The 26,964-nt window shown below is 34.3% G+C and overlaps 2 protein-coding genes across 4 annotated transcripts; one reads left to right on the top strand and one right to left on the bottom strand.

Moving 5' to 3' along the window:
• Positions 1-134: 134 nt before the first annotated feature.
• Positions 135-7,817, top strand: LOC109082245 (cholesterol side-chain cleavage enzyme, mitochondrial-like). Of its 2 annotated transcripts, XM_042752735.1 has the most exons (9): positions 135-718; positions 1,981-2,136; positions 2,211-2,410; positions 3,352-3,555; positions 3,649-3,809; positions 5,177-5,343; positions 6,364-6,442; positions 6,529-6,720; positions 6,819-7,817. In XM_042752735.1, the coding sequence occupies exons 1-9, from the start codon at positions 477-479 to the stop codon at positions 6,954-6,956; spliced, it is 1,539 nt and encodes a 512-aa protein (XP_042608669.1). In that variant the 5' UTR covers positions 135-476; the 3' UTR covers positions 6,957-7,817. The 2 variants fall into 2 exon arrangements, with proteins under 2 accessions (XP_042608669.1, XP_042608668.1); XM_042752734.1 differs by having other exon boundaries at positions 6,529-6,927.
• Positions 6,805-20,657, bottom strand: LOC109082246 (coiled-coil domain-containing protein 33-like). Of its 2 annotated transcripts, XM_042752737.1 has the most exons (12): positions 19,968-20,656; positions 19,690-19,862; positions 19,552-19,615; positions 15,010-15,193; positions 11,802-11,890; positions 11,296-11,427; positions 10,411-10,504; positions 10,027-10,151; positions 9,866-9,955; positions 9,402-9,518; positions 8,841-8,918; positions 6,805-6,939 (listed from the first exon to the last, which is right to left on the bottom strand). In XM_042752737.1, exons 1-11 carry the CDS (start codon positions 20,010-20,012, stop codon positions 8,856-8,858), a joined length of 1,176 nt encoding a protein of 391 aa, XP_042608671.1. In that variant the 5' UTR covers positions 20,013-20,656; the 3' UTR covers positions 6,805-6,939; positions 8,841-8,855. The 2 variants fall into 2 exon arrangements, with proteins under 2 accessions (XP_042608671.1, XP_042608672.1); XM_042752738.1 differs by lacking the exon at positions 8,841-8,918 and having other exon boundaries at positions 19,968-20,657.
• Between the last annotated feature and the right edge of the window lie 6,307 nt (positions 20,658-26,964).

Below are 26,964 nucleotides of genomic sequence, written 5' to 3'. Positions count from 1 at the left end.
TTTACTGCACACACACATGCAGCAACATCCTTGAGGTCTGTGTTTGTGGGCGATTCGTTGTCTTGTCCAAGGCTAACTGTCTCTCGACCTTGGACCCGCTAATGTTTGCTGCCCTTGGACGAGTGTTTATGCAGAAAACCACACAAGGTTATTCCACTATAACTATCTTAGTTATCTTAGAAATCAGTACTCTAATACACACTTCTAAAGACAGAAAAAAGTGGATAATGTTTCCCTCACATTTGTAGTTTGTTTGTGTGTGTGTGTGTGTGTGTGTGTGTGTGTGTGTGTGTGTGTCTAGTTTCAAGTTTGAGTAAGGATGTCCCAATGAATTTGGGGTGTTCTCTTTGCAAATGTCCTCGGGACACTTCATCATCATCCCTGTCGTGTGGAGGGGGAAGTGTAATAAAAACACAAGGGCGCTGATGGTGAGTGTACTGGAGAGGAGTGTCAGAGTGGGACAGTGAGACAGGGCCATGTCCCGCTGCAGTCTGAGGGCCCGTCTGGCTCCGTGTCTGTCCCAACAGGTCAGAGCCGCTCACACGGGACAGGTACCTGCTGTCAGAAAGGATAACTCTGCCGTGCAAGCCTTCAGTGAGATTCCCGGACAATGGAAGAACAGCGTGGCCAATCTCTACACACTCTGGAAAATGGACGGCCTCGGTAATATTCACAGGATTATGCTGCACAATTTCAATATTTATGGTCCCATTTACAGGTAAAAAAAAAGATTCATTCATTAAGACTTGTTACATGACAGTCTTTATCACACCTCACACTTTTCATAACATTTTCAAACAAAACAAAATATCCAAAAACATGCAAACAGAAAGATATTTGCAGTATTTAATTTTTACCTACTATGAAAATACAGTATCATTACATTATAATTACACATATACTGTAAATTATACAATACATATACAATAGTATCACATATTTATTTTTTAACATTTAATATATGCTATTGTGTGTGTGTATGTGTGTGTGTGAGAAAGAGAGAGAGAGAGAGAGTGTGTGTGTGTGTGATTTCAAGGCCTAAAAATGTATGGAAATTAATCAAATTAATAGAAGTATAAAAAGTAAATACATTTCTGTTGTGAAAAAATATATGAATATTATAAATATTATTTAAAAATTTGAAATATGTTTTTATCTCAAATATTTTACACTGACAACTGGAAAAGTAATAGAATTGCATTAGTAAAATAATTGTAATCTTTTTAATTAAACCTTTTTTTGTTATTATTTAATTCTGTCAAAATGGGTTTAATGACATAAAAAGTACTAAAGATTATTTCATTTGAGAAACACCTTAAAAATACATTTAAAATAATAACATTGATATTTCAAATATTTAGAATTACTAGTATTTTATTTTAAAAAGAATAATATTTTTAATTCTAATTTTTTTATATATAATTAAAAAAATAATGATTTAAAAAACAGGAAAGAGGATATAAAGTCCATGTTTTGTTTTATTTTGTCACATAACAACAAAATGGTTATTTGCATGCTGATTAATAACAATTTAGCCCATGTTTCGTTTTTATATTTTTATACCACCGCAAAAACATTGAAAAAAAAAACTTTTAATGTAGAAATTAAAATTAAATAGTATATTAAAACATCACATCAAACTCTCTTTATACTCTCTTGTTATTATTATTATTATTAGTAGTAGTAGTCTTTGTAAAATGTAAATAGACAATTAAATGTAATACATTTATATATATATATATATATATATATATATATATATATATATATATATATATATATATATATATATATATATATATATATATTTTATAACATTTAATTGTCTATTTACATTTTACAAAGACTACTACTACTACTAATAATAATAATAACAAGAGAGTATAAAGAGAGTTTGATGCCACTGACCCTTGTACAAAAACAAAAACAAAAAACCCATACATGATGGTTGTAATGTATGTGTTCAATCAATCTGGACAGGGAAAAGGTTGGGTACTATGAGAGTGTGAACATCATCAAGCCAGAAGACGCTGCTGTCCTGTTCAAAGCTGAGGGTCATTATCCCAAGAGGCTCAGGATGGAAGCGTGGATCTCCTACAGAGACTACAGGAACCGCAAATATGGCGTTGTGCTCAAGTAGGCACCGTCTATCCATATCTGCTAGAAACACACTTACTGGAACAGTTACACATATTGATTTATTCCCGCAGAGAGGGAGAGGACTGGAAATTCAACAGGATCGTTCTGAACAAGGAAATGATTTCTCCAAATGTGCAGGGGAACTTTTTGCCAATGCTGGATGAGGTCAGTCAGGACTTTGTGGCGCGTGTCTATAAGAAGATCGAGAGGACTGGACAGAACGAATGGACCACAGATCTGTCCCATGAGCTCTTCAAGTTTGCTCTGGAATGTAAGCTTTTAGACAACTGTCTTATTTTAAATCATCTGCACACTGAAATGTGAAAAAGTATATATATGTGTGTGTGTGTGTGTATACACATGATGTATCTATCAATTATATAAATGTATAATTTATTAATTTTATTTACAATTTTAATAACATGATACATAGCATTATAGTTACTCCATTTACATTTGATCCAAAATAACTTACAAAGGATACAACATTGCAAATATTTATGTGTACACTTATTTTACTATCAATTTATGTACTTTTATGCACACATTTTTAAGTCTATAAATTACTATCATTTTAATAAATAAATTGATACATTGTAAAATGCATCAATTGATAATATTTTAATTATATTATTATTACATTTTAATAATAATTATTCAATAATATTTAAAAATACATTGTATAATATTTGCATTACACATTATATATTTAATAATTTATATATTTCCACGAATACATTTTGTAAAACTATTATCTACTGTTTTTATCATTTGTATTTTAACTTTTTTAATTAATAATATTTAAATTATACATTATATATTAGAAATTTTTTTGTATTTTATGCATACATTCTGTATTACACACTATAATTAATGTATTTTATGCATACATTTTGTCAAATATATGAATTACTACATACTATTTTAATAACTGTGTAAATTTGAACAGCTGTTACTCGTCAATTCTCCACTGTAATAGGGAATTGAAAAAATATTTTTTCATACCTAATAAACCAATTCATGATCTGAGACAGCAATATTTTTTCAAATATTAAAGAAATATGTTGGCCGTATGGAGTTCATCATTCATTAAGGATATTATGATATATTTGATGACGTGACACTGTTGATGGAGTGTTTTTTTTTTATTTTTTATAATTTACATACATTTCTATAACAGAATTTTATAAATTTGGTGTGTGTTTCTGTCAGCGGTGAGTCATGTGCTGTACGGCAAGCGTTTGGGTCTGCTGTTGGACAACATTGATCCAGAGGCCCAGCACTTCATCGACTGCATCACCATGATGTTCAAGACCACCTCGCCCATGCTGTACCTCCCGCCGGCCCTGCTCCGCCATATCGGGGCCAAAGTCTGGAAGGACCACGTGGAGGCCTGGGATGGCATCTTTAACCAGGGTAACACCACACTGTTAATTTAAAATGCATGCTGGGGATTTTGGCGGGAAACACTTCCACTGATTTCTCAGCACTAACTGTGGTTTTCCAAAGCCGACCGATGTATCCAGAGTATCTACGGACAGCTGAGGAAAAATCCAGACGCTGATGAGAAGTACCCTGGTGTGCTGGCCAGCCTCCTAATGCAGGACAAACTGTCCATCGAGGACATAAAGGCCAGCATCACAGAGCTGATGGCTGGCGGCGTGGACACGGTACAAGAAATAATCAAAGCTAGAAGAACAGTCCATTTGTAAATAATGCCATAATTCATTCACCTCAGGACTTTCATTCTTCAGCTGAACACAAAAGAAGATATTTTGAAGAATGTTGGTAACCAGTGACTTACAGTTGAGGTCAAAAGTTTAGATCCCCCTTTCAGAATCTGCAAAATGTTCATTATTTTACCAAAATAAGAGGGATCATACAAAATGCATGTTATTGTTTGTTTAGTATTGACCTGAATAAGATATTTACTATACTGTATGATTTTGAGATCCATCTTTTCACACTGAGGACAACTGAGGGACTCATACACAACTATCACAGAAGGTTCAAACGCTCACCAATGCTCCAGAAGGACAAACCATGCATTAGGACCCGGGGTGTGAAAACTTTTTGAATTTGAAGATCAGGGTAATTTAACTTATTTTTGTTTTCTGGGAAACATGTAACTATCTTTTGTAATGTCTGAAGGGCAGTACTAAATGTAAAAAAACATATATTTAGGCAAAATAAGAAAACTGTACACATCTCCATTTTGTTCAAAAGTTTTCACGCCCGGCTCTTAATGCATGGTTTTTCCTTCTGAAGCATCAGTGAGCGTTTGAACCTTCTGTGATAGTTGTGTATGAGTCCCTCAGTTGTCCTCAGTGTGAAAAGATGGATCTCAAAATCATACAGTCATTGTTGGAAAGGGTTCAAATACACAAAAATGCTGGAAAACCAAAGAATTTGCGGGACCTGAGGGATTTTTCTGAAGAACAGCAGGCAGTTTAACTGTTCAGGACAGACAAGGGACTCATAAACAAATATCACTAAATAAAAAAAACAGAGCTGTGGATCATTCAGGTAACAACACAGTATTAAGAAACTTTTGAATGGGGTCATTTTTATAAATTCAACTATTATTTTCTCTTGTGGATTATGTGTAGACATCTTTTACGTGAAATATATTATTCAGGTCGGTACTAAATAATTAATAACATGCATTTTGTATGAGCTCTCTTGTTTCGGTAAAATAATTAACATTTTGCAGATTCTGAAAGGGGATGTAACCTTTGACCTCAAGTGTAAGTCAATGGCTACCGCTAACTATTTGGTTACCAACATTCTTCAAAGTATCTTCTTTTGTGTTCAGCTGAAGAATGAAAGTCATACAGGTTTGTTAATGACATGTGGGTAAGTAAAGTATTTTAACAAACTATTTTTTCCAATGGAAGACAATGGCTACAGCCAGGTATTTGGTTCCCAACATTCTTCAAAATATTTTTCTGTGTTCAGCCAAAGAAAGAAACTCATGCAGAAACTTTTTTTTTTTTTTGTGAACTATCCCTTTAATTGAAATATTTTTGTGCGGCAGACGTCTATCACTCTGTTGTGGACGCTCTATGAATTGGCACGACTTCCGGACCTGCAGGAGGAGATACGGGCCGAAATCTCAGCCGCGCGTATCACCTCTAAAGGAGATGTGGTGCAGATGCTCAAGATGGTTCCTCTGCTTAAAGGAGCCTTGAAGGAAACTCTGAGGTACACAAACACTTTCTGTTCTATGGGTACTGATTTTCATCAAAACACATTTGAACATTTGACATTTTCTTTAAAGTTAATGTAAAAACAAAATCAAAACAAAAGCACACACATCACTGGAAAAACTCTCAAACAGGATGCTCGAAAAATATATTGAAAAAAGAAAAAAACAGGCACACCTAGGATCCAAAAATACAAAAAATTAATAACTATCACACAGGTGTTATTAAATGTTTGTGTTTTTGTAGCTTAGGTGGGTCAACATTCTTCTGTTTTCTTAATGTAAAATGGTCTTGGAAACATTTTTATTATAAACACTATATTGTTTAAAAGTCTGGAGTAAGTAAGACTTTTTCTTTTAAAATAAATTAACACTTCTATTCAGAAATAATACTTTAAATACAAATGTAAATGCATTTCTATTCAAATAAATGCTGTTCTTTTGAATGTTCTGTTTATCAAAGAATCCTAACCCCCCCAAATGTGTCACATTTTCCTGCACTTAAAAAAAATGATTGAATGAAATTTTCACTCAGAAACTTCTAGTACATTTCACAAATAGTTACAGAAAATGCCAAGTAACATTGAATTAAACATGAAATGTTGAAGTAGAAAGATTGAAACATTATTTTCTTGTAAAACGAAAAATTTTTATTTACTTAATATTAACATTTTTAAGGTGACAATCATAAATCATTTGAATATTCAATGTTAAAATTGTCCAGTTTTTACACAAAATACGATGTTGTCAATTTCACCACAACCGACCAGTCTGAAACTAATTAGACTTTATCAACAGTTAGCTAGTTTAGTTACTAATGACACAAACAGTGTCAGACTGGAGAGCATGGTTAAGATTATTTAAAAAGCCTGAAATATTATATAACTGCATGTGTTTAGGATATAGAAACACTAATTTAAATGACAAATTAGATTAAATAAACTAGTGTATAAAAAAGTACATTGTAAGAGACTTTATTAGTTTACAAGGTCAAAAGTACCCATAAACTCTCTTTTGAAGTTACATCCTGTAGCAGTGAGTCTACAAAGATATATTGCTGAAGACATCGTCCTTCAAAATTATCACATTCCAGCTGGGGTGAGCGTGATTTTGAGGATATCGTACTGAGAAAATACAATGTCTATGTAGCTGTTTTCATGGGTTCATCTGTCTGTGTGCATCAGACCTTAGTTCAGCTGGGTGTCTACGCTATGGGTCGTGATCACCGGATCTTCCCGCACCCGGAGCAGTACCGTCCCTCTCGCTGGGTCCGATCCCAGACCCACTACTTCAGGAGCATGGGCTTCGGCTCCGGCCCACGCCAGTGTCTGGGCCGCAGGATCGCCGAGAACGAGATGCACCTCTTCCTTATTCATGTATGTGGATGTCTAAAGGGAGGGACATCACATCCTCTATACTGGCAAAGTAACGTTGCATGGATTTTCTTTATATTGTTATTTTGTCATCTTTATAGATGCTGGAGAACTTCAGGTTTGAGAAGCAGAGGCAGGTGGAGGTCAGGAGCACGTTTGAGCTCATCCTGCTGCCCGAGAAGCCCATCATGCTCACCATCAAACCGCTGAACGCCAGCAGAGCTGCAAACAGGAAATGATGTCAAAGACAGAACTGGATGGAACACTGAGCTTTGGAGATGGAAAAAAAATCAACTCTGACATGAAATGCCTGTCAAACGTTTGGACTCAATTTATGTTTCTCTCGTGATCTTAACACGACATCACGAGTTCACGCAAAAATGAAAATTCTGTAGTTCAAACACAAAAAAATATATATTTTTAAGAATGTTGGGAACACAGAGTTTTAAGTATCTGCTTTTCCACAGAAGAATAACACATTTTGGACTGACATGAAGGTGAGGGAATTATGAAAAAGCGACTCTAAAATATTTTCATTTTAATTTTTAAACTGCTTTTTCTTGGCGTGCATTTGTTTCAAAGATTTGATGACTTTTCTATTATTCTAAAATATTAATAATAAAAAATGAGTATAGCAGGTGTGCCCAAATTTTTGACTGGTACTAAATGTCAGATAAAAAAAAAAAAAAAATTAAATATTCTAAAGATATATACATTAAGGGTGGGAATCTTTTGGTATCTCACGATTCGAATTCATATCGATTCACGATTTTCTGATTTTTAATCATGATTCACAATTTTTCATAATTTTTTTGTGCACACTGGACATCAAACACACCAGTCTACAGTATGGGTAGTCCTGACTCAAGTAATCAGTGTTTCCTATTAACTTCCTAATAAATCAAAAATATTCGTAAAGGAAATGATGTGTAGTATGTTTGGAAAGGAAATGATGTGTAGTATGTTTGGAAATGAAATGATGTGTAGTATGTTTGGAAAGGAAATGATGTGTAGTATGTTTGGAAAGGAAATGATGTGTAGTATGTTTGGAAAGGAAATGATGTGTAGTATGGAACCCCTAAAGGAAATAAATATGAGATGGGAGGAAAAAATATGTTTCAGTGCTTTCTCTCACAAAGGACTAAATGCAAGTAACTTCACTGCCTCTCCATAATGTGATGCTAAATACTACGATGTTGAAAGTTTATAATAATGTAGCTAATGAAATACACTACCAGTCAAAAGTTTTTGAAAGGAATTCTTTTCTACGTGAATTTATTTTCAAATGTAATTTATTCCTGTGATTTCAAAGCTGATTTTTTTGTGATTTCAAAGTCGTTACTCCAGTCACATGATCCTTCAGATATCATACTAATATTCTGATTTGCTGCTCAAAAACATTTATTATTATTATAATTATTATCATCATCCTGAAACCTGCTGAAAATATATATTTTTTTCAGCTTCTCTGATGAATGGAAAGTTCAGAAGAACAGCATTTATCTGAAATAGAAATCTTTTGTAACATTATAAATAAAAAAAAACTATACTCTATATAAATTGTGGGCATCAGGGAACCATGCAGGCCATTGAAATTGCATTTGAATGCATGCTCGCTTTTTACTGTCACTTTTGAGATTTCGCAATCACATGTACTGTGCATAATACAGAGCGACAGTATTTACCACAAATTTTACAAGATTACGCTCAGGATCTGCAAATCATCAGTCATCTCTCCTTACTCTGTTTATGTGGTAAGTAAAATTTTATGTAGGCCTACTCTAATGTAAAAAGCAACCGTTAGCAAGTGGCTAACCATGTCCCTTTAGTGTTCCATAGAATGCATTGTACATTTCTGTGCTTTTCCAAATACACCGCTCTCGTGGTGGGTTTCGCATTTTTTGTTTCCGACAACATCATGTTATTATTATTATTATTATTATTATTATTATTATTATTATTATTATTATTATATTAACTAGAAAATATATATTTTTTTTTAATTTCTGAATTGAAGCAAATCGTTAGAAGACTGAATCACGATCCAAATATACATTTTCTGCAATGTTATGAATTAATAAAAGAAAAGAAAAATGACATTACTATCAATGTAATTTACTAACACTGATGGGATGTGGTCACTTAAGAGGTTCCAGTTGCCTGTGTCGAGTATGTCCCAATACAGAATCAGTCACACTTTTCTGTTTGGAAATAAAAAAAGATGACTTCTTGAATAGATGATACCATTAGCATAGTATATTTCAATCATGACAACTCTTAGAACAGCTGTAGCATGTTAATGGATGTGATAATGTTAATTTATTCAGTCTTGGCTGACTAGATCTGCTACACATGCATGTATAGACTTGCTACTGCTGGTAGAAACATAGACATGTTGCTGTGAGCAAGTGAGATTTACTGCTGTGAATATGCATACGTAAATCCAGTAGCAGATCTAGACAGGTGGTGCTGGGGAGGTGGAGGGTTTCAGAGGAACACTGATAGTGTTACAGGATGAGCTTATAGTGAACAACATGTTAATTAAATGTTAAAAAAGGACGATCGTTGGATGCAGAATCCTACAATCAGACCAATCAGCTTGACAGTGCCATGTATATTCCTTGGTCAAACAATCAATAATAATAATAATTAAACTTTCAAATGCACACAGCAATCCTACTCACCACGGGTAGATCAAGAAGAATCATGGATGATGTTCGAGCGAACCCATGTTCATATTCACTGAGTCTGGTCAACATCTCTTGTTTCTCTTTCCCCCACTGTCTGGAGTTTTCTTTCAGCTGCATCAGATGTACACAAAACATGATTTATTATAATTTATTGTGTTGATTGGAGTGTCTTATGCATACATTCTGTGGAACTACACTAGAACACTATGATTACTTGAATTAGTTTTAAAAAGGAAATTTTTAATGTGAATTTTTTTTTACCTCTTTTTATAAAAATGAAGTGATGTATGGTAATTATTGGGGAAAAAAAACGGGAAAAATCACTGGTCAGAGCTGAACGTTGATCACAGACATAAGCACCACAACTCAATGTGTCAAGAGTGCTTCCATCAACCACTGCACCAAAGCCCTGACCCATAATGAAGTGAAATGTCTTCTTACAGCATTAAAGATCAAACCTGTTGTTCCAATGTCTGGATTCGACCCTCGGCTCTCGCCAGCTGTGTCAATAACTCCAGCTTCTCACTGTCTGAGAAAGGCTGATGGGTCTGACATCAGAAATAAAGAGTGTTGTTCATGCAGCATATTTGAGGTGTAATTAGTGGTGGTCTCAGGTTACCTGCACAGGCTGCTGAATGATAACAGCTGGTGGGAGATTAAGTAGTCTGTGCAGCTCTTCTCTGAGTCGAGAGTTTTCTGCCGCCAGCACAGACTCGATCTCTCTCCTCTTGAGCTCCTCTGCATCTATACACAAACACGGCGCGTTAACCTGTCAGTCATTTTTTGTGCTTTTGACTATTTGTATTGATAAATATAGTAGAAAGAGGAACCAAAAATTATGAAAAGCGAGAGTGGAAATGTAATTAGGGCATGTTGCAGGCCAGAATCAAACTCAAATTTCCAGGATGAGCACCACAACCACTAAGTCAGGACTCTGACTAATTAATTAAAGCTGAAATTGAGTTCATATAGTTTCACCAAAAGTAGGTGTGAAGAAACACACCTTTATGTTTCACGCCAATTTTTTTCTTTTCTGAATTCTCTTTATTTCTTTCCTTCAGTTTTGCATCCAATATTTTCTCCATCTTCTCAATGACCTGCTCAGTAAATAAAAAAAATACAACACATTATATATTAGATACTTGCTATGTAAAGGAATAGTTCAAACAACCATTCCTTTAGTAATCAAGCACATGCAAGATTTTTTTTCATGAACTACATAAGTGAGCAAAGTGGAAGTAAATATATTTAGTGAAAAATAATTATTTTTTATTAAATGTATTATTTATTTTTTCTGAAAGCTGTCATATAGCTTCAGAGGACATGGATTAAACCACTTGAGTTGCATGGAATAATTTCATACTACCTGTATGTTATTTCAAGAGTTTGAAAGTTTTTGACCCCACTGACTTTCATTATATGAAGAAAAGCAGCTGAGACATTCTTCAAAATATCTTTATATTTCATAAAGCATATATCTATTTTTTTCTTTTGGTAGAACATCATAAAGGTTTTGGAATGCAGTGTTCTAAACTAAAACTATTAAAAATAAATAGAAATTAAATAAAATGAAAAAATGTATACATTGCAAAGTATATACACAATGTTTCCTTGGCTGATATAGAAAAATAAAATTAAAACTGAATATAATAAAGGTAAATTCAAAATAAATATTATAATAGGATATAAATAATCCACAAATAACACATTTGAATTACACTGGAATGACAGAATATTATTTTTTGGGTGAATTATTCTTTCTTTCCCAAACTCATGAAATTGGATCCTCTAATCGGGACGCTCAAACAAAGAGAAGTGTATTCATTGCTTGATTGTTTAGTAGTCAAATAAAAACAACAACAACAACATGTACAGAACAGCTAAATACCTTTTCCTGTTGGTGAACTGTATCCTCCAGTGCTGATATTTTACCACTCCGGGCCTGATATTTCTTAAGCACAGCCTGCTGCTGTTGATGAGCTCTTTGCAGCTGGACAAACTCTTTCTCAATATCGTTCTTCTGCAATAATTCAAGTAAAGAGCTAAAACTGCACACAGGCCTAATGAGTTCTTGCAGTGGGTTAACTCAGTTGCCAGGGGTCTATTGAGACTCATGCTTGCATTGTAGATTTTTCAGCTTAGTATCAAATGCAACAAGCAATATGCCATGAGGTCTGGAGACAAATTCAATGATCTGATCCAATCAATGTTCTTGGGAGGAAACCATTAATGCATTTGATACAGCATTTCCTTACTGCCAGCAAACATCACAAATGCATGCCAGTCAATGGACCCCTTGAGCTTCAAAAAGGAAACACACGGTCTCTGAGCACCACTGCTGCTTTTAATAAAAACTTTTAATGATCTGAGGGAAAGTGGTCTTGATTGACCCACCCTAATGAGCTCGTTTTGAAGCTGTTGGATTCTGTCCTTCTGGGCGGCTGCTTTGCTGCTTTCACTGGACACCTTGAACTTCAGAGAGGCTGCAAAAACGTGCCATAGAAAATTAATGAGTGCTTAAAAAAACACATTTATTATAAAATAAAAAAATATATTTACGATTATATACTGTTTTGATTGTTTGCTGGCTCAAAAGAAAAATATATATATATTTTTCTGGTTTTATTTAGTTTAATACATATAATATATCATATATATATTAAGTCGTTTGTTATGGTCATATGTTATTAACATTAATAACATTTTCATTATAAATGTTATATTCATAAATATTTTATTATATTTATTATATCAAATAAAAGATATACATCTTAAATGAATCTCATAATTTTATTGTTAACATTAATACATTTATATTCATTATTATATTATAATATTTTATCATATTCAAATTTTACCATTGAAATATATTGATACAAAAGTTCATATAAAAGATGAAGGACAAATTCTGAGCTCAGGTTACAGTCAAAATCTGTTTTAAAAGCTTTCTGAAGACTGCAAAAACACCAACCAATAGTGTGACCATGACACTGTGGAGCTATTTTTGGAGAAAACATTCCCGACATTATCTAAAACCCTGAAAGCCAAGCAGTGCATTCACCATAGAGAGGAAATGAAGGCCTGCATTTGCTTTGAAGGCCTCAAAGGTCTTTGACGTGTCCTTTAAGCGGAGCCTTGTGTTTGTGTGTGTGAGTGTGTGAGGGACGCAAACTGTCCTTCAGCAGATAAAGCAGTAAGTTCTTATCAGATTCCCTCAGCTAAATGAGAAGTCTTATCAATCCTCAGCACAGCTCAGTGAGGATATTACACCTGCGCAAATCACGCTCACAACTATTAACATCTGAAATGTGATACTTTCCAAAGTGAGCAAAACTTTTGTCTGATGGCCTTTAATTCTTTCTGCATGCACAAATGCACATCCATAACATCAGTATGAGAAACAGTGTTCCAAGCCAGCTAACTACTGCTTGTGTACTTTTATGTAGTAATCTTTGGCATGTATTTTGTTAGCTTGTAATACCGACATGAATAATACACAAAATCATATGCTGGAAACCATTCAGAGCAGTGGTGTTTACTAAACTATTTTTATTTCTAATATTATTAAGAACTAATCAGAGTGTAACTTGTGCTAAGGAAACTAATGATACTTCAAATCATGTGATAAAACCCCCTCAGAACACCATAGCTAAGCAAGCTTTTGCTAATACTAACCATATTGATCTTTAGAGTGTAATTAGCTTCTGCTATAGACATGAATGATACCTCAAATCTAGCCTTAGCAACATTTGCTAAACTAACTATTGCTAATATTTACAATTAAGTATTAACCTCCCTGCTGAAAAAAAAAAAAAAACAGCATATGCTGGTTGGGTATGTTTTTACGCTGGGTTGCTGGTTTATGCTGGTCTTTTGCTGGTTTATGCTGGTCCTTTGCTGGTTTATGCTGATCCTTTGCTGGTTTAAGCTGGTCCTTTGCTGGTTTAAGCTGGTCCTTTGCTGGTTTAAGCTGGTGCTTTGCTGGTTTAAGCTGGTCCTTTGCTCGTTTAAGATGGTCCTTTGCTGGTTTATGCTGATCCTTTGCTGGTTTAAGCTGGTCCTTTGCTGGTTTAAGCTGGTCCTTTGCTCGTTTAAGATGGTACTTTGCTGGTTTATGCTGGTCCTTTGCTGGTTTAAGATGGTCCTTTGCTGGTTTAAGCTGGTCCTTAGCTGGTTTAAGCTGGTCCTTTGCTGGTTTAAGATGGTATTTTGCTAGTTTATGCTGGTCCTTTGCTGGTTTAAGCTGGTCCTTTGCTTGTTTAAGCTGGTCCTTTGCTGGTTTAAGACGGTCCTTTGCTGGTTTAAGCTGGTCCGTTGCTGGTTTATGCTGGTCCTTTGCTCGTTTAAGATGGTACTTTGCTGGTTTATGCTGGTCCTTTGCTGGTTTAAGATTGTACTTTGCTGGTTTATGCTGGTCCTTTGCTGGTTTATGCTGGTCTTTTGCTGGTTTAAGATGGTACTTTGCTGGTTTATGCTGGTCCTTTGCTGGTTTAAGATTGTACTTTGCTGGTTTAAGATGGTCCTTTGCTGGTTTATGCTGGTCCTTTGCCAGCACATGACCAGCATTAACCAGCATCCCAGCGTCAAAACATACCTAACCAGCATATGCTGGTTTTTTCAACAGGGCTTCAGTTTGTAATTCTGCATTAATTCTGCAGACATGAAAACCTCAACTCAACAAAATCATTAACACCTTAGCTAAGATTGCTAAGTAAGCTAACTATTTCTAATATTTACAGTTAAGTATTAACCTTCAACCCGTAATTAACTCACACATTAAAAATCATCAACACCTTAGCTAAGATTGCTAAGTAAGCTATCTATTGGTAATATTTAATATTATCATTATTCTTCAGAGCCTAATTTGTTTGTTTGCGCTTCATACTTCAAAGCATGCGCTAAAAAACACTAACCCTAACATTTCCTAAGCAATAACTGTTGCTAATACTTACCATAAGGCCTTAGTACTGATCTTCAGATCATCATTTGTTAATTGTGTTACAAACATGAATGATACCTCAAATTATTTGCAAAAAACATTGCAACTTAGCAGTGTTTCCTAAACAAGCTAATTATTGCTAATAGGCCTATTTACCGTTGAGTACTCAGGGTGTTATTTGTTAGTTTGTGATACATGAATAAAACTACAAACCTTATATATATAAATATATATATATATATATATATATATATATATATATATATATATATATATATATATATAAACCTTAGCAGTGTTTGCTAAGCCAACTATTACTTATATTTATTTTTAAATATTAATATTCAGAGTAAGATTTTTAGTTTGTGCTAGGAACTTGCTAGCATTGTGGCGGCAAGTTTTGAAAATGTAAAAATCTAATAAATTATGTCAGAGTGATAATATTATGATAGAAATCTGTGATGATTTGCAAAAAAAAAAAAGAATTTGACTGGTTGCCAGCTAGTTAATATTGGTGGTGGTAAAAGTTTACTAAATGGGCTGAAGAAATGGCAGCATCAGCTGTAATCAGCTAAAGTTAACTGCTGAGGTGTATACTCATTAGAATAATGCCTTGACTAATCTTTAAATGCTTAAATGAGATTATAGTGGGAGGAATTATACCGATCCGGTCAGCAATCTCGCTCTTGGTCATGACGTCAGTGTCGGTGTCGTCCAGCAGGTCCTGATGTAGAGACAGATCCCGCCGCAGCTGACTCTTCTCAGACTCCAGCACGCTCACCTGAGAGTGCAGCGCCAGGATGTCATCCGCCATCTTGTGCATCGCCACACGGTAGTTTTCCAGCTCCTGCAGCAGAAATAAAAATGGATTTGTACATACAATATGACCTGCAAATATGGATTTCAATTACTTTTCATTTAGGAGTTTCCTATAAGTAGGCCATATACAAACCTAGCCCTAGAAAATATTCTGGCATCAGATGGGGATAGCATGGTACTTTGGTATATACCACAGTTTTTTTTTTTCTTTCCAGTTTTGTACTCTAAGATGAATGTTGTGGTGTTTATCTTAACATTGTTTCTGAACAATGGATTTTGTAATCATCATCAATCATTAATTCATCCTGACAATGTTTGAAAGCATTTATACTCCAGATTCATCAATAAAAGGCCACAAATCGTGCTAAGGGGTCTGCAAAAAAAAAAAAAAATAATATAATATATAATAATAATAATAATAATAATAATAATTTATATATATATATATCTATATCTAATATATATAATATAGCTATATTATATATATATATATATATAATATATATATATATATAAGGGTCTGAAATGTTTTTTTTAATAGTTTAATAATTATAATAAGAATAATAAGAATAACTGTATTCTTTTAATTAATAAATCTAATAAAAAGGACATATTTTCCTTAATATATTAACAATTTAGTACAATGTCAATTTAAAATTCATTACAATGTCAATTTTTATTTCATTTTGGAAACATTTATGTAATTCTGTAATGTATATGTAATATCGTTCTCGCACAAGAATATTATGGTTTAAGCTGGTCTCCCAGCTGAAGAAGTGGTCAAAACCCCTCTAAACCAACAAGATAAACCAGCTATGACTTAGCTGGAAGACCAGGTAAAACCAACCAAACAGTTTAGGCTGGTTTTAGCAATTTCTTTTCTTTCTTTCCTTTTTGTTTTTTTTTTAGCAGCCCTCCAGCACCACTTGTGTCTCTCTCCAGCAGGGGGAGTAAAAATGGATTTGTATACATGAAATTTAGCTGCCTTTATATCTTAAAGGTAAAGGTGTAGGAACACAAGGAGATCATCATATTTAAGGGTCATTGGCATCAACAAGTTTAATGATCCATCCTGTATTCGTTTGACCATTAACAGACCTTGATCAGGTTCGGTTATGGTTATGGTGAAGGTCTGCAGAGAGTGACAGTGGCAGTTTGCTGCCACAGGGTGGAATCAGAGGCACGTGTTCAGTCGGGACTCAGGATGCTGAGGGCTTCACTGAGCCAAAACAGGCTTAACATCACTCTGACTGTGTGTATGCGACTTTTGTCTGAACTCGACTGTCTAATTAACATTCATTTTAATCTTTAGCTTAAACCATTTAATCATTTTAAAAGCCAAGACAAATAAACTGTTACTTTTAAAGCGTGGTTGGGTTCAACCAGCAGCTGTCATACACTCGCTGTAGCGCTAGTACAAAGTATTCAATCCTTGGGCTGCAGTTTCTGGCAGATACTGAAACCCGAGTGAGAACTGGGTACACAGAGGATATATACAGGGATTACGATGAAATCCACGGAGTGAAAGGTATTTTCTTCCAGAATCCCTGTTCTGAAACTGCTGGACATTGATCAAAATGTGCAGGCAGACAATGTCACCTAAAATAAAGCTAGACAGAGCTAAAATTATACAGCCACAATTATATACCCTTGTGAAAAATAAGTAATTGAACTGAATGTGGACTTGAAGTGTACTTCAAATCTTAAACGTATATTTTTAAAAACTGTACTTGCATATAGAAAGCCAATGTGTACTTTAAGAGACACACTTTCCTGACACACTTAAGTATGCTCCCTAACACACTTAAGTACACTTTTAAAAAGTGCACTTCGTAAATGTCAAAGTAAAAGTTTTACTTGTTTTTTATTATCTTTTATTGTGCTTTAAAGAAGTAAACTGATTTTGATTGGTTTACTAACACACTAAAGCACACTGATTATAATTTTAAATGTTATTTTAAATTATAATTTTAATTGTTATTAAATACATGACACACATTTTAATAGAAATGACATGAAAGTATAATTTAGTTTACTGTAAATATTTGTCAGTACATTCGGCAGTACACTTTAACAATATTTCTAAGACAATAAAGTAAATATGTACTCAAGTCCTACTTAAGTATGTCAAAAAGCACTCTTAAGTTTAACTATTTGCATTTAATATAAATTTAAACTCTAATACTATGTCATGCAATTAAGTGTCTGAAAGCATTACATTCAGTTCCCACTTAAGTATAGGTCTATTCTTTAAGTATATTCTTCCTATAATAAGTGCTCTTTTTCAAAGTATGCTTACAGTAAGTGTACTTCTTTTTCACAAGGGTACTCACACAATTGGGCTGAATGGGTCACTTTGGCACGTCTTAATTTGTCAACGTGTCTTTATTTTGAACAGTTCATTCTATAGCACTGAACAATAGCATTGAGACATTAGCATAATACTAAACAGACAGCAGACCAGGGGCACTGTGGGATGTACCACACTTCCAGGCCTCCTTTTGTGCCATTGTGTTAGTCGTATGTCGCACATCATGTAACATGCCACAAGGCGTCTGCTTTTCGCTCAGGGTCACTGTGTGCAGGAAGGGGGTCCGTCGGAGAGACACATGGGGGGTCGGGTGTGCAGAAACGGGAGGGGTGGGAGAGGGACCGATTAGGCGATTCCAATCAGGGCCAGTGTGCTTGTGGCTCCCTGGGGTCATCGAAAAGAAATTGAGCGCTTAATTGAAAGGGCACACATGCAAGGTGAGAATGATGATCGGTGATGAGATGGGGCCCGCGGAGGGGACGAGACGGAGGGAATCATCTCAACCCAATGAAAGAGTGAATGGAGAGAGAGATTGGTCCCCGCAGACCATCCGTAGTCCGTACTGTTGCTCCAAACAATCACATTATAAAAGCACATATGGGCTGGCCTCTCTCTCTTTGTTTCTCTGCGGGATGATTCACAATGATTCAGTCATGATGAGAAAAGAAAAGCCAATACCATTTCAACAGACCTTCATACAGAAGAGACATATACAGACATATAAAGGTCACCTTGAGATGGTCGTCAGGGATTTCATTTGAATTTCTGTGGTGTGACTATTCATAAAGAATAACAACAGAATAAAGTATACTTTGTTTTATGTATATGCTCGGATATGTCATTAACATCATCATCAGCACAGTACATTTTTCTAACCGCGCATACTCTTTTTGCTTAGCTTGCTTATGCACCTTGCACTAACTAATTTATCCACAAGGTGGCGACACTTGTGGCCCACTGTTTTGCAACCAAAAAAAGCAAGGAAAGAGATGGAACAATAATACCAAACTACTGGAGATGCAACAATAGACACCCGCTTTGACGAACAGCTGTGAGAATCGATTATTTTTATTCTCTAATTTAAATGAGCACAAAGACATTTTTATCGCAATAATGCAAACACTTCATTTACTTTTCATCTTAAAGGAATAGTTTACATAAAAAATGAAAATTTACTGAAAAATTACTCATCCTCAGGCTAACATGTAGATAAGTTTGATTATTCAGATTTGGAGAAATGTAGCATTACATCTCTTGCTCACCAATGGATCCTCTGCAGTGAATGGGTGCCGTCAGAATGAGAGTCCAAACAGCTGATAAAAACATCACAAATAATCCACAAGTAATCCACACCACTCCAGTCCATCAGTTAATGACTTGTGAAACCAAAATCTGCATGTATTTAACCAACAAATTATTTATAAAGACACTTTTAACTTCAAACCATTGCTTCTGGCCAAAATACAAGTCCTCTATCATAATATTGATTTCTGCAGTGAAAAAGTGGTCTCATCTGGCGAGAAATCAGCAAAGCACTGTTTACAAGTGCAACAAGTCCAAAACTGTTCTAAACAAATATGTCGGTAGATTTTGATTTGAGAGGACAACAGTGATGGAGGAACGTTATTTTAGATTATGGACTTTTGGCCAGAAGTGATGATTTGAAGCTAAAAAAATGCCCGAATGATGGATTGTTTTCTTACAAAAACACAGCTTTTCACGTCACAAGAAATTCATTGCTGGACTGGAGTGGTGTGGATTACTTGTGGATTATTGTGATGTTTTTATCAGCTGTTTGGACTCTCATTCTGACGGCACCCATTCACTGCAGAGGATCCATTGGTGAGCATGTGATGCAATTCTACATTTCTCCAAATCTGCTCTGATGAAGAAACAAACTCATCTACATCTTAGATGGCCTGAGGATGAGTACATTTTCAGTAAATTTTCATTTTCAGGTGAACTATTTCTTGAAGATGGAAAGTAAATGAAAGAACGAAAGTCATTTTGAGGAAACACAGAACTTCTGGGAAACTTACACACACATAACAGAAATCTACAGTTTTGTTACTCACTTTAGTTTGATGTTCAGTCACTTCACCTTCATGAGGGTCATCTTTGAAATCAGGCATTGGTGGACTGAAAAAGAAGTATTTACAGCAAAAAAAGTAATTATAGGTTCAAACCAAAGCCAAAAACTGTTGATAACTTACTTTTCAAGAGGTGATAGAACATCAAACGTTCGGTTGAGCTCAGACTTTGACTTTTTCTGTGGAACAGATTCTTTCCTGGTCTGAGATTTAGGTTTTTTGAGGAGGTGAAGATACTCCGGCAGGATTTTTGAGAGAGCATCATGTGACGGCAAATCATAGGAACCCCTTTCCATCTGAGAGACAAACAAACAGCATGTTTAACAACAGATCCTGAGAAAAAGTAGTAGCGATAACTATATATCGGGCCATTTTAACAATATGGTTGGTATACAGGTTACCTGTGCGCTCGCAGGTTCGTTTGGTGGTTTCTCTGAGTTCTGCATGAGGCTGGACAGGAATATTAAACAGCTGAATGAAAGGTTGGATGAAGTGACAGCTCTGACTGTTAGCAACCTGACCTTGGGTTTCCACAACACAAATCCTGCCTGGCAACTTTATAGTTGCTAAACAGAAAGCATTTATGCAGATACAGGTGTCAGTATAAAGTCAAACACCACTTGTATTTACTAGCAAAACAAATTTGTTTCTGCACATTAAAATTTTAATTTGCTTTCTAGCTATTTTGTGCTAAAAGAGCACCATCCTGTTTCCTGAAAGGCTGTGATAGATCGATGCTGCAGATGCACAGGCTCTGGTCTGGTCTGAGATTGATGAGCAGTGAGTGCTAATGGTTTGTGCTCATGCTGTGAGGAGCTTGTTTCTTATTCTGCGAGTGGCTGTCAGCTCAGCATGACACCTGTATGCCTCCAAATACAATGTGTTCCTCTCTCCACGACAAAGGTTACTGCGTATTAATATTCATTAAGCGGCCCCATGAATCATTAGACAATCATCTGACAACACTGAACTCTGAATATTGTTTCGCTTTAAAGGACATAATGGAAATAAGGATTTTCTGAAACTACTGTAGGCCGCAAAAGCAGGTTAATCAGGATATGATGTCAGAACCAAGAGGAAATTAACATACTGTATATTTAACATAGCATCATATTTTATCTATATTATTTTTAACTGTTTTCTATTTGAATATATTTTAAAATGTAAATTATTCCTGTGGTGCAAAGCGGTTGTGTTTTCATATTTTATAATTTTTAAAAAAATATTTTTTATGTTTTAGTATGTTTTATTATTGAAATTATTGACATTTTATAGATTTATATATATGATTTATTTTATATTCCTTTTATATAAATTAATTATTACATAATATATATATATATATTTTTTAGAAGATAATTCTTTAGTTTTTTTTAATTTCTTATTATTATCAACACTGAAAACAATATTTTTGTGGAAACCAGTATAAAATGTTTTTTTTTTTTTATTAAAATGATACATTTTAAATTATAAACTTCAATTAATATTGAATATAAAATATTGAACGTAAAGTTCAATAAATGCTGACATTAAATAAATACAATCAAGGGTTTTAGCTTAAGGCTATGTGAGTGTGTAAGTGTGTGTGTGTGTGTCTGTCACTCACGTCCAAATGAGTGTGTTTATCAGCGCTAGAGACGCATCACTCTCATGAGACAAAAAGCAATACTGCGGCAAACAGCCACGCTGAGTCCAATAACAATATGCAATTAGTTTAGAATCAAAACGACTTTTTTTGGGGGGAAAGAAAAAGATAATTTTCGAGGCAATAACTGCTATTGTTCAGATTTTTCATATTTTTAAATGACTTCCATTTAAAAAAAATAAGAATTAATCAAAATGATTGGTCCCTCTAACTTGTATTGCTATGGCAACACGGCAGGCCAAAGCCCATGAAGAGCGCTGTGGAGAATTCCTCAAACACTCGACCGCGTGAAATCTGCTGCCAGTCAGAGGAAGAAAACAATAATAGTCCAAATGCAACAAAAGTAATCCAAAAATAAGCCTTAGTCTATTCATAGGCAATGTGCCTCATTTTTTTTAATTAATAAAAATAATTACACGTCAATTTGTGGAAGTCTGTGCCAAGTATTTGGGTGCATTTTAGACCTCAGACTTTCCACTAAGGCTTAAAATATTAAACATCATAAGAAAGATCTAATAATGTAAATATTACTCTTCTAAAGCGACTGCTTTAATTCCTAATGAATTATTCACCCTGTCCTTGCAGCTATGTGCTCTGAACGAGACAACGACTGCATCCAGTGGTTCAGAAAGCCTTCATTTCACATTCAGACCAGCAGAACTGTCTGTACCTCAGGCTCAGCCCAGATCTAACCCGTTTCCATCAGTCCGGGGCTGACCGGGACGAAGATGTGCGAGAGACTGACAGACGGGGTGAGGGGCCTGTGACTCTAGATTGGCCGGTGATTGCTGTGAACTGAACGCTCTGCGCTGTCTTTTTATCCCGGCATCAGTATTCAGCACACAACCTACTAAACACAGCAAATGGGGCTTCAGAAGACTGACAGGACTGAGTCTGCCTCCACACGGAGCTCAATTACCCTCAGAACGAGGCGACGTCTCCTGAGACTTCTTCACCGACATGCTCTCTTCGTCTCCTTCACTTCATCTGTGTCCTTTCTCACATCCATTTTGTCTCACTTTTTCCTGTTTTTAAAATATATGACATTCTTTGATTTAATAACTGAATAGCTTTTAAAGCATGTATAATGAGAATGTTACACAGTACAATCTAAATTAAGCTCAAGTGTGATATCAAAGCTAATTGGAAAAATAATTGTTGTTTCCAAACAGGTTTCCCTGTCTGTCACTGGTTACAAACCAAAACTCATGTTCATTGGTCGACCCAGAAAATGTCATACTAAACCTTTTAAGAATTAAAAATGTTTATTTTATTTGAATTTGAATAACTGTGATCAATGTTTCTCATCCAAATTTAACTTTACATGGCTATTGTCCTCAGATTTAAACCAGCTTTTGATTCTGTACCTTTAAGAGTTGCATATGGAAATAACCTTTGCTACTATGATTGGCTAACGTCTTCAAGTAAACAAGTAACCCAAGTCTGTTTAATATGCAAATGCATATTCAAAATCCTGTAAAGTAATATAAGGAAATATGAAATCACCCACCCTAGACCCCCCAATCCCCCACCCCGCCGCCAGATTTTGTGTTTCTCCTATTAATTTCTTTATTAATTTTATTGATACATTTTTAAATGTTTTGATTATATTCAATTATTATGTAAAAATTTAATGGTTTAATTAAAAAGCAGAAAAGATGTGTAATCAGCTGAATTCATAAAATGTAACAATTTAATAATTTATTAAAGTTTTAAAAATTATACTGCCCTATGAAATAGATTTAATTAGTTTATCTACAGTATTTATTTATTTATTTATTTTTAGAAATTATGTGTTGTCTGTTCTGGATTCTGCTGTCTTTTCTGCTCTTAAATCTAATAAAATGTATAATTATTTTTTATTGTACAATAAAGAGTATATATTTCTGTCATAATTTCTTCAAATTAAACCAAACTTTTATTTTGATGGGTAGTTGTGAAGACCTTTGAGTGTATCAGTGTGTATCTGATGATAGTTTTGTCAAATGAAACCGCGATTCCGTGATTCCGCCAACATATTCCATATCACAGAAATCACAGGGCCCTAGCTATAAATAGCGTAAACCTCTACAAATGAATCAGCTGAATTAGGTTTTTTATTCACGATTCATTTACTCTTTTTCAGTGTGGACTGGAAGACCTTCTGTATTTTAAAACGCCCAGCAATTTTTCTCTCTCACACTATCCCTGTCGACTCTCGCCCTTCTAGTGACAGACAGCTGGATGTGTTAATGGAGGTACAGGTGGTGTTGTGTGTGTGTGTGTGTGTGTGTGTGTGTGACACAAAGATGAGTGTGTGTGAAGAGAAATGAAAGGATGGATTTATACACCTGCTGTTTTTGAGTTTCTTAAAGGAAAAGTATCATAAAAATTCCATCTGACTATATTCTACTGCAGTCATATGATAGCTTTGTGTGAGGAAAAGGCTGAAATTTCATTGTTCCACCTCACAAAACCTGACGCACATACACTATCATTAAGGCAACAACAAATATACACATTTATTTGCCTGCATAAATAAAAGTCCCATCGATGTCCACGTGAGCACACGGAAATGAGACAACGAGAAAAAGCAATCTGTTCCAAAGTGTCTCATTCATATTAATGTTCAATATAAAGAATCACACCCCCTGCCAGGCGATTCAGATGAGGGTCTGAAACAGCCAAACACCAGCGTGTGTGTTTTTCTTTTCTCTCTGTCTGAAAGCCAGATGAATTTTTAATGCATCGGTCAGATCCACATCCTCTTCCTTCAACAGGAAGCAGAGATCTTCCTTCATTTTCAACTTCCTTCATTTTCAACTTCTTTCATTTATTTTACACGTAAAGTTCATCTCCTATTAGAAAATATAAAATGTGTGAATATATGTAATTTATATGTTATGGATTAAGATGATATGGATATAATATATAAACATTTTAAATATGTAAAAATATGTAATTATATTATAATGTATATTATATGTTCCACTAACATGTATTATTATTATTTTTTTATTATTACAATATATAAAATATAACTACATTATATAACTAATTTAATTTATGTCATCTTAATTTTTTTAATGTAATTTACAAATTGCAAAAAAATGCATTAAGAGGATATAATATACAAAACTGTAAAATGTGTACACACACATATACACAAATACAGACACACATAAACACAAACACACGTAAATATTTATTAAATATATACATGATAAATACATGTATGTGTTATATATATTATATTATGTTTACATAACATTTTTTATTATAATATCTAAAATATACTATTTAGCTAATTTAGTTTATTAATTTTATTTATTAATTTTGCAATTATGCATTAAGATGCTATGATATTATATATAAAATATATCAAAATATTAAAGGTAAAAATATATTAATGTACTTTAATTAAAATATATAATACATATGACTATATTACATAAGTATTATTAATATATTCCAATAACATATATTTTATATATATTTTATTATAATATATAAAATGTAAGAAATTTAAATGTAACAAAATAAAAATGCATTTTTATTAAAATATATAATATATTTAACTGTATAACATAATTATATATTATATTATATTATATTATATTATATTATATTATATTATATTATATTATATTATATTATATTATTCCACTAGCGTTTGACAACCAGAATATACTGTAAATGTCACTTGGTTTGATATTGTATTCTACAATGAATATATGTACATTTGTATACTGCATATTTATTAATAAATATAATGCATTAATATAAAATTAATTTTAGCTGGGCCAAGACCTGTCTCCAAAAATGTTACATTGCAGTGCAGATAATCCTGTTTGTTTGGTGAAATCACGTTCATTAGATGTGGTCATGCACATATGAGCTTCAATGACTGATCCTAATTCATATCTAATACTCTAAAACGTCATTATCACTGCTTAAATCCATCTACATTCTATTGTTTGCCCTGGATGAGTCGCTGGAGTTTACTTTTAGCAAAAAAAAAAAAAAAAAAAAAAAAAAACACGGGCAGCATCTACATTCTATTGTTTGCCCTGGATACGGCACACGGGGACTGGCTGGGCATGATCTCAGTAATGCCTCGTCAGCAAAGAGAATGTGCTTGAGTGAAGTGTGTGTGTGTGTGTGTGTGTGTGTGTGTGTGTGTGTGTGTGTGTGTGTGTGTGTGTGTGTCAAGGACAGCAGCTTTTGTTGAAGGACACGTCGACTTCCCTTAAGCGATTCCTACTCAATCATATAATCTCAGAAAAACCAAATATGAGATTTAGAGATGAAAAATACCTTGACATAACCAGAGGAAACATAAAACATGCCATTTTGATTTAAATACTAACATATATATGACTGTAATTTACACATTTGTACACATTCAGAGAACTAACTACCCACAATCCAATGCAAATCTCTCAAAGCCCCAACAAGCGGCACTTGGCCATGTTTAAAAGCAACTGTTGCAGTCTGCATTTCCCACAAGGCTCCAGTGACCTTTCCACAGCGCAAAACATGCAGCACTTAATGGCGTACAGCAAATCTGACATTTACACACGCCTGACTGCTGATAAAAAAAAAAAAAAAAAGCTAATGGTTTTCATGCCCAACAGGCAAAGGGTTTCGATCGGAGAATGTATTTAAAAGGTGCTTTTCCAGAAAACTTTTATTTTCAGTATCTAGATATCAATCTATTTGAACCGAGGATAGCTTTCACAACCTCAAACTGTTTGTGAGCCCACTTGCATAAAGAATTCAGGAAGAACGGCTCTAGACAGATCAATCTGGGAGATTGATGGGAAGGCGAATGTATGTTGTGATTCATGTTTGATAGTTTGGCAGGTCTGTGGCCGGGTATCAGATTCAGATCAGAGCTCTCTCAAAGCCTGTGGCTGTAATGATACACATCTTTATTAGAAAATGCATTAGCGGGCACCTCCATTAAAGCAGTAGATATCCCATCATTCAGTATAAATGCTGTTTGAAGACAACTGATGCTGACTGGATGCATGTCAGAGTCAAGCAAAAATCAAATCAGATGTCATAATTTCAATGTACTATGCCTGAATGAAGTCATGCATTAGTGCAACTGGTTTGTGAGATTTCATTCCCATTTATGTGGATGTGAACAGAACATGCATGTAATATTGAATTTCACAATACTGAATTCATTATTTATTATACAACATTTGGTCCTCCTATTTAATCCCAATCTCTGATTAACTTATTTGTTAATAAACACAGAATCATTCAGGAACAAAACAAGTGACTGTCTATATGAGCATGTCAGAGAATCAGTCATTCAGCCAATTCATTTACAAACATTGATTTATTCAATAAGAAAAAAAACAAGTAATTGTCTTTATGAGTGAGTTATTGAATCATTCATTCAATCAATTAATTTACAAAGTACTGATTTATTCAGTAAGAAAACAAGTGATTGTCATTGAGTGAGTCACTGAATCATCGACTCATCTGATTCATTCATAAACACTAATTAAGGAACAAAACAAGGGAATGTCTTTAAGAGTAAGTTATTGAATCAGTCATTCAACCAATTCATTTACAAACACTGATATAAGAAAACAAGGGATTGTCTTTAAGAGTGAATTGTTGAATCATTCACTTAACCAATTCATTTAAAACGCTGATTAATTCGGAAGCAAAACAGTGATCGTGTTTTTGAGTGAGTCATTAAATCTTTCACTCAGTGGATTCATTCAGGAATTAAACAAGTGATAGTCTTTATT

Source organism: Cyprinus carpio, chromosome B25 (assembly GCF_018340385.1).
Source record: "Cyprinus carpio isolate SPL01 chromosome B25, ASM1834038v1, whole genome shotgun sequence".
Lineage (NCBI taxonomy): Eukaryota > Metazoa > Chordata > Actinopteri > Cypriniformes > Cyprinidae > Cyprinus > Cyprinus carpio.
This window is presented reverse-complemented; position numbering and strand designations above follow the sequence as displayed.